Consider the following 8,867-nt stretch of genomic DNA (forward strand, 5'->3'; position numbering starts at 1 on the left):
CTTACTAATGAATATTGAAAATTTTGTAAATTTGATTCGCATACTTCACGTAGAACCTCTTGCTCCAGTGAATACTTACGAAATCGAGATACGAACGAGATTCGACAAACTCGTACAGTGAGTCTGTGCTTAATGTCGTTAAAAATAGCAGTGTTAGTAACAATCATTTCATTATTTCGTGCTGGCCTGTTGTTTCGACAACATTGCAGTAATCTTCGTCGTGGATCTAACTGATGACCAACTAGTAATGTTCTGTCGATTAACTAAGGTAGTTTGCAATGCTATCGAAACAACAAAACAGTATTTCAAGATAGTCTTTTTCACCCAGATGCATTAAAAGAAGGTATTCTAGTGTAGCATTTGAAAAACACATCTTGCCATGCATTTCCATGTAACTTATGATGTTTAAAATATTTTAAGTCAAAGATTTTTATAATCATCTGTAATCATACCGTCTCGTTGCAAAACGTGCAAACAAAAATCGCTTTCGTATAATCAAAAACAGCGGATGTATTTCAGGTACAAAATCTTAGATGACTCATCCTGTATACTATAAACTACAGATACGCGAAACAACAGTCAAATGGCTTTGTAGTGATAACGAAAAAAGGTTGTAAATTTGTTGGTGCGATATAAAAATGAATTAAATCATCACATCAACGAAAAGAAATTATCAATTAACAAGTTAACAGTGAACTCATTACACTCGGTTAACAGTTTATTCATTGAAATACTTGACAAAGTTTGACTGTAGTATCTTTACAGGTGGAATGCCATTTGGTTCACGACTTCAGCTGTATCGTTTGTAGTTTGTATGATAGGAACAACGATCTTCACAGATTCCAGACGAGGGCAATTATCGTACAGAGCATGGCTTCCCTACGATTATTCCTCTCCTACTTTATTTACGATCACTCTCGTTTTTCAAGCTTCAAGTATTACACTCTGCGCGTTGATAAGCATTTGCTGTGATTGCTTATTCAGCGGCTTGATGACCCACACGCGCTGTGTTTTAGAGATACTTGAACTCCGGTTGAAAAATATTATAGAATATAGAGCCGATTCAATGAAACAGTGTGTTCGACTTCATAAACATATATACAAGTTGGTCTCCCATTTTTTAAGCAATTTGCATGTTTCGAAGAAGAGAAGCCAAAATTGACAAACGTACGTGGAAATATAGATTCAAATTTCTAATGTACTATTTAGAAAAATAAGATTTTTGAGATTCTCACAGTATGGTTCTACATGGTTCATAGTAACTATAGCTTCTAGATATAATCCATGTCATTCGTAGAAGACCTACCGACATTTTGCCGGCATTACGTTAACTTCTTCAGGAGTCAAATGACACACTAATATTTGTATGTGTCGCACCATTCAAGATAAATATATTTTTTTCATGGATCTTTGATGACTAATAATGACACTCGTGTCTTGGGTCACTGACCACCATTAAAAAAAATTGGAAGAAGGGTAAATCAGATGGGGCTTAAACAGAAGCTATTGACGTTATTTTGATTTTATCGTAGAAATAGTATTAAAAGCAATCCAAAAATATGCATAAACATCATTGTTTTACATCTCCGAATAGAAGATAAGATAGACTGCATCAGCAGAATGATGATATTTTGTGAGGATACTAATCACAAAATAGAATATCAAGTCTCCATCTTGTAAACCAAGGCTGAACAATTTTTTGCATTCCACAAAAACCCACAATAGCTGCATTCATCATCAAGCAACTATAAAATAGCCTGCTCGTACGAAATGGTATACATTCATAAATATACAAGGAACACGATAAATGGACAAAATTGCACTAAAGAAAATCAGTCGAAGCAGATTAAAGTTCCACAGTTTCGAAAGTCCATTTCAATAAAACAAAACTAATAGCTAAAACTAAAGAATACTTCACGAATCATGAAACAGCCTAATGAAATTATTGGTAATGTAGACTTCCGTTTGAGCCCTGTTTGAGATATTTAGCATTACACACAAGGATCAGTGTGACGTTTGATATCCAAAAAGATAGCTTCCGAGCTTGTCGAATGTTAGAACTTTATTTACAGAATGTTATACTTTGGATAAGATATACTCCTACTAGTATAATAAATAAAGAAAGAAAAATTAAAGTAAGTATCATCATCTTAGGGATAATCTTCAAACTTATTTCCTTAGCGGGAACTCTACCTTTCGAAACAAAATAAATGTTTATATGTGGGATAATTTGATTTTATGTGAGATTATATGTAAAGAGAACATAGGGCGGAATGGTAACGCGTAGTGTGAATTAGATTTCACGAATCTTAATGGATAGAATTGAATAGAATTAGAAGTTTTATAAATACCGTAAGTATTATTGCCGTTGTTTATATGAATTTTCTTAAATTTTAATTTGTTTTAAAAAAACAAGATTTCTTAGAAAGGAGTTTCCATAAAAAGTAAATATATATTAAATAGGTTACCATGTGTTTTATGACATTTTGTAGAGACACTGTTTAAACTATGTACCTTTAGTAGATGTGTAACATACTTAAGATATATATTTAGTACTGTCAACAAACATTCGTTAATATCAGCCTTCTTTTAATCTCAAACGTGGTGTACCTCGTTGAGTTTCAATTCGTTAAAAAAATTACACTCTTACTGTTGGTCCTCTACAAACGCATAGCAAGAAATATTTAGTTAAATGTTTGCGTTATATAAGATATAATGTCCAAACGCCATGTATTATGATTACGTCTATAATGTAATGTATCTGCAATAAACCCCTTGCACTCGGAGTCATCTCTTTGCAAAATATGAAATCGAGAAACTAGTCATATTAAATTTTGGAAATTTGGAACAATGAAATTTATTGTAATAATACCTGGTATATGTAATATGAATCTTTACATATCAAGGTACATATTTATAGGAGAAAATCACATTTTTATTTCTTATATTTCCGTCTCGTCTCGATCGTAGGTCTGCTTGTTTACTTCCCAATTTACATTATTTGATATGTAGTATGTTCATTCACCTACTTTCGTTATACAATTGCTTTATAATGCTTTCGTTAAGTTGACACCATTGCGATATACTTCACTTTTCAAAAAAAAACAATAAAAAAATACAATAACTTCCCTATAAATCGGGAAGTTAATAACACTTATTGTTAGAGGGGACGACCAAGTGCAAAGGGTTAAAATTGTTGACTGAGTTGAAGTCTCCGGCAAGTGTTCGATATTTTTAAAGTTTGCATGGCTACACTCACGGTTTTATCTAGAAGTAGTAGATTCTTGATTTAATTAGCTTCTATTCTACCAAACATTAAACAATTTCGATAGTAGATTAATGTACTCGTGTTTAATGAAATTATCATCTTACGTCATCATTGCAGATTCGCGGCGATGGTGAATGAAGAATTTAAAGTAATTATGTTTATTCAGTTTTTGGTGAGCATGTTGGCTTTATGCAGCGCACTTTATCGTTTCACGCAAGGAAAACTGGGCTCAAGACTTATCGAAACTGTGTTTTACACGAGCTGTGTCCTAATTCAGGCGTTGTACTACTGTTGGTATGGGAACGAAGTCAAAGAAAAGGTGCTTTCTTAAGATATAGAATTTAATCTACGATTAAACAATCGGAAGTTTACTCAACGTTCTACTCCATAGAGTCTCAGTGTTCCTGAGATGGTAATTGATAGTAACTGGACAGTTTTGGATAACGACTCGAAGAAGATTCTTCTAATGATTATGAAACGAGCTACGATCCCTATAGAGTTCAATAGTTTTTATATTGCTTCGATGGACCTCCCGACTTTTATGACTGTGAGTACGAAATTCATATGCGGAATTTAGAATCATCGGGCGCACTCAACAATTTGTCAACAATTGTCATAATTTACTAATATAATTTACGGTAATCGACGCAAATTTCTTTTGGTATGTTTTGTGAATTTCATCAATCCATCCGGTATAAATTACGGTTTTACAAAAAAAAAAGAGTTCTTTTGTGTCCATAATCACGTAGTACTATTGGTGAACTTCATAAGTTCACCTGTACCAAGCCTGCCACTTTTCATATCAACAACGCATAAATGTTTGCGCATAGCGTATTCTTTTTATTTAAATATCCAAAGCATGCATACTGCCTAAACAACGACTTCAATTTTATTTTGTTACATTAAACCTATATCTATAAGTATTCCGCCAAATAAATTTTACAATTACATTGCAGTATATTTTGTTTATTGTATGTTGAACATATATTGATGTTTATTCCTATTCTCCCCAAATAAATAATTTAGAAAAACAGTGGAAAAATATTTTCAATTTGCAACTATCTTGCAGACACAGTTACAATTCATGAAGTATAAAGTTTTGGCTATATACTAGATACAAGAATATTTCGTTAGGATTCACAATTATGGAGAAGTTGTAAATCGCGTTTTTCTTTAAACATTACTACTACGAATTCCGCTCCACCCTGTATATATTTGAATTTATAAGATTCATTTTGCTGATCTTAAGTCTAACATTTAGTTAAAATAACACAAACTTTAAAAACTAATTTTTCGAGAAATCGACATGATCCTAAGATATAAAAACTGTAAGCACTACACGGTTCCCCATTTATTCTTAAAATGCATTAGAAACAAATACGAAGATTTATAAACAAAATGTATACAGATTTGAATATACTATAAATCATTCATAAAATTTCACAAATATTTAATGCCAATATGTGTACTTGCCAAGTCAAAAAAAAAAACAATGAAATTAACAACGCAAGTGGGTTTAAAATTCCTAAATCCTAAATATCTGTTTTTTTTTTTTACAGTTGATGAAGACTGCTTATTCGGCTTATAATGTTCTACAACAAGGACAGGGATAGTACGACCAAGATATTTTCTCTCTATTCTCAGCAAAATATCGTTCAATCTTCCAGGACGAAGTAATTGAAGAGAATGGGAAGGCACGAGAAGATAATGGAAATTATTGACATTTAAAAACTGTACTAGTGTATATAGACTCCAATAGTAGGTACGAATATCAATAAATTCTACAAGAAACTTTTTATAACGACAATTTTAATAATGAACAATTCTTTTCCATTCATTATTTATCAACATTGTAAATCATGAAAAAAAGTGAAATTTGATATGCAGATTCTCATTTACATTATCAATCGTATGATTTCTAATTTTGTTAATTAGAAAAGTAAAATAACTTGTACATTATAATAAGTTAATTTTAACTGCGATTATACGTTTCCATAACTTCTTCGTGTTATCATATCAACGTCGGATAACGCACATAATCGTTATACGCGATTATTCTTGAATATCTAATTTTTTACAGAACTATATAAACTATTTGTTTCAATTTGTCTAGACTAGTAAAAATGTTGAAACTCGAAAGTCATAGAAAAAGAATTTGTGTTGTAGATCTATTCTTTGAATGCATCTTCCAACTTTCAATATTTTCCTTCAAAACTTGCAATATTGTAATGCTGATATGTAACTTACCCTTACGAGGGCGATATTTCATGTTGTCTCCTAGACTGAATCCAATTTGAGTAGCGTGAAACACGTGTGTATTTTAAATGAGATCAGACGACGCATATTAAACCATTCAAACACTGAAATTCCTTTTTTATTTAAAGACACATTGTAGTAAAGTTATCCAGACGATCTGATGATAGCCTACGCGTAGTACAAGTCGAACTCAACTATTCTTCTCTTTATAATAAAAACGTTTGGTTCGTAGGATACTCCTTTAATATTTTATGATTTAAGGAACTTTTCATCAGCTTCTAGAATTTTTCTAATGCTGGAATGCAAAGAAAAACGACGCAAGGAACGTAACCTTCATCATTACCCTTAAACACTATTAATAATTAATTGATGAAGCCGCATCCCGTCGTTACGATAATAATATGCTCTCAGACATAGAGGGGAAGTAACTGAAGAGAACTTACTTGGTCCAAGGGTAATCGAAAAATGCTGGCATTCTATAGCCCTCAGTAATATCTCACCGTTCGTTCAGTAAAGAGTCCGCACCGCGAAAAAAAAAATTGAGTTATTCCTGACGGCAGTTTTACCGTACATTTTGCTGTAATGACGAAAAAGTAGAGATCTCGATTTAGAGTTATCGCTTCATCTTGACAGTGTTTTAACGAGTAAGGTAATCAAATCAAATATTTTCAAGTATATTGTAAAATAACAGGACTTCAACGAGAAACCAATGTAAATTTCTGTGGAAAAGAATTTTTAAGAACTTGATAATGGCTATACTGCGATTCATGTTTACGGTTATGAGTTTTTGCGGTTTTTGGCGACCGTATTCTTGGACGTCTGGATACAAATATGTTTTGTACACTATCTATACGGTTTTCTCTTGGTTATCAGTTTACACCGTCATAATAATGCAAGCCTTGGACATAGTTTTACTCGTTGATAATCAGAGTGATTTCTTTGAGAATTTGCGTCTGACAATGGAGTACAATGCGGCACTCTTTAAAATGAATACCTTGTTAAAAAATCGTAAGAACTTCGTAAATTTACTCGATACACTCAACACGGAACCTCTCGCTCCAGTGAGTACCGATGAAATCGCGATACGAAAGAAATTCGACAAATTCGCAGAGTGAGTTTACTTTACAATTGTCGTTATTAATCGCAACATCATTAACATTCATACCATTTTTACGCATTGTTCTTACGTTTTAGCAAGATTGCAGCAAGCTTTGTCAAGGATCTGATGATCACCAGCCACAAATATTTTCATCGATCAGTTCATTAGTTGAAGAAGTTATTCTGCAATGTTGACGAAACAACAGAACCCCGTTTCAAAATAATTAGACGCTTACACAGAAGCATTTATACGTCGAGCACTACTGTTAGCTCATTATTTATCGTTTTAGTTAAACACAGATTACAACGTAGAAAATAACATTGTAGTTTAGTAGGTATGCAGGGTGTTTCTTAATATGTGGGCGCGTTTTGAAGAGTAAGGTGCTGACACCAGTACGAATCGAAAAGTCCTTTACCAATTTAGGTACTGCAGTTTTGTTAACGAGATATAAGCAGATAAAATTGGCAAGTGTAACTTTCGGCGAGCGACTTTCGTTTAAACTCGATCAATGGTACTGGGACACTAGTGCAGGTATTACGAGGACACTGACTCAATCTCTGTAAGCTCGATGGCAATGACCGCGTCCTTGCTGGCTTAAACTATTTTGCGGGCTTCTAGATCATTTCCTAACAGTTTGCTTATACCTTGATAACGAAACCACGGTTCGAAAATTGGACAAACAATTTTTCGATTCGTACTGAAGTCAGGACCTTATCTTCCAAAAAGTGCCCAGATATAAAGGAACACTCTGTATATGCATATAGACTGATATATTGATATTAACTCGTGCAGACTATAACAAAGTAAATGAAAAGCTTAATTGCTTTTTCAAATTGAGCATTATAAGTAAACAACCGACAACATAATAAATAGGTTGCAGTAGGTAGACACTGAAATTAACATTAAATGTAACAGAACTTTACATATACCTTTCCAATCATAACCAGTCAGTTGCTTGGTCGTGGTATGTTTAGTGTCGAAGAGTTTATAAATAAGCTGCCGATAGATAAAGTGTTAATAGCGAAACCAAAGTACAAATGCCCATCGAAATTTAATACTAATGTTATGCTTGGCAGGTTGAACGGGATTATCCTCGCCACTGCCGTATTAGGTCTTTTAATAGCCATGTTTGGGACGGCTTTGATCGACGATAATCCAAGGAAATTAGCGTATCGAATATGGTTACCTTATAATTATTCCTCTTCTGTGGTGTATACCGTTACATTCGTTTGTGAAGCTGTAAGCATGATCATGATTGCGTTTATAAACGTTGGCAGCGATAGTCTATTCAGCGGTCTGTTGATCCACATTTACTGCCTGTTTGAGATATTCGAACACCGCTTGAAGAAGGGAGTTAATGAACCAGAGACGTATTCCTTGAAGGAGTGCGTCCGTCTTCATAAGCACATTTACAAGTTAGTCCCCCATTTTCTTTGGAAGTGTAAATGTTCTCAAAAAAGATATCCAACAATAACACTCTGACTGCCACACAAGTTTATCATGTCTGAAGATGTTTTCGTAGTCCTCTGGACTGTCAGAAAAAAGTACTCGATAGTTTTCTTAAATACATATAAGCTTTTTATAAAGTACTGGCTATTGTTTCCAACAATCTTTAGAAAAAACAAGACACAATAACAAATTTAATTTCCGACAATATATTTATTAATTCGCAACCTAAATATTATATATCTTAGATAACCATATAAGGGAACTTCCTTATCACAATACTGTTGTACGCTGTGTGTGTTGTCCTATTTGTCACTCACTGTAAGTATAAATACGAGACAATAAACTAATTTCTGACGCTATAATTGCAGATTCGCTAAGATGGTGAACGAAGAATTTAAAACAATAATGATGATGCAGTTTTTGGTGAGCACATTGACTCTGTGCTCTGAGCTTTATCGTTTGACGCAAAGGGAAGTGAATTCACAATATATTGAGATCGTAACCTACGCGACATGTGTTGTGATGCAATTACTATTTTTCTGTTGGTATGGGAACGAAGTTCGGCTGAAGGTTCCATTAAACAATAACAAATTTAATTTTCAACTGAAATATACTTTCAATCGAAAACAATACCACGTAATGTTTCTCTCTACAGAGTCTGGAGGTTTCTGACATGATATTTAAAAGTAACTGGATTTCGTTGGATCCTAACGCTAGGAAGATCCTTCTGATAATTATGATACGTTCGACGTCTCCCATCGAATTTTCAAGCGCTCAAATCTTCTCGATGAACCT

General features: G+C 33.4%; 2 protein-coding genes across 3 annotated transcripts; both read left to right on the plus strand.

The window, feature by feature from the left end:
• The first annotated feature begins 664 nt into the window (after positions 1 to 664).
• Positions 665 to 5,909, plus strand: LOC128892653 (putative odorant receptor 71a). 2 transcript variants are annotated; one of them, XR_008461133.1, is made up of 5 exons: positions 665 to 1,104; positions 3,386 to 3,587; positions 3,660 to 3,815; positions 4,837 to 5,026; positions 5,786 to 5,909. XR_008461133.1 is itself a non-coding variant. In XM_054153188.1 (4 exons), exons 1-4 carry the CDS (start codon positions 815 to 817, stop codon positions 4,879 to 4,881), a joined length of 693 nt encoding a protein of 230 aa, XP_054009163.1. In that variant the 5' UTR covers positions 665 to 814; the 3' UTR covers positions 4,882 to 5,067. The 2 variants fall into 2 exon arrangements, 1 of the variants encoding a protein (XP_054009163.1); XM_054153188.1 differs by lacking the exon at positions 5,786 to 5,909 and having other exon boundaries at positions 4,837 to 5,067.
• LOC128892652 (odorant receptor 46a-like) lies at positions 5,842 to 8,862 on the plus strand (the record flags this gene model as incomplete). The annotated part of the gene is made up of 4 exons (XM_054153187.1): positions 5,842 to 6,635; positions 7,700 to 8,038; positions 8,441 to 8,642; positions 8,728 to 8,862. Coding segments are annotated over exons 1-4 (1,038 nt in total), but the record flags the coding sequence as incomplete, so codon positions are not given.
• Positions 8,863 to 8,867: the final 5 nt, after the last annotated feature.

The sequence above is a fragment of the Hylaeus anthracinus genome, unplaced genomic scaffold (genome assembly GCF_026225885.1).
Source record: "Hylaeus anthracinus isolate JK02 unplaced genomic scaffold, UHH_iyHylAnth1.0_haploid 13018, whole genome shotgun sequence".
NCBI lineage: Eukaryota > Metazoa > Arthropoda > Insecta > Hymenoptera > Colletidae > Hylaeus > Hylaeus anthracinus.

Excerpts from the sequence above, each read along its gene's own strand:
- LOC128892653 (XM_054153188.1), top strand. The coding sequence starts at position 815 with ATGATAGGAACAACGATCTTCACAGATTCCAGACGAGGGCAATTATCG. Across the intron at positions 3,588-3,659 it reads GGAACGAAGTCAAAGAAAAG|AGTCTCAGTGTTCCTGAGAT; the intron begins GTGCTTTCTTAA and ends TCTACTCCATAG. Across the intron at positions 3,816-4,836 it reads ACCTCCCGACTTTTATGACT|ACTGCTTATTCGGCTTATAA; the intron begins GTGAGTACGAAA and ends CAGTTGATGAAG.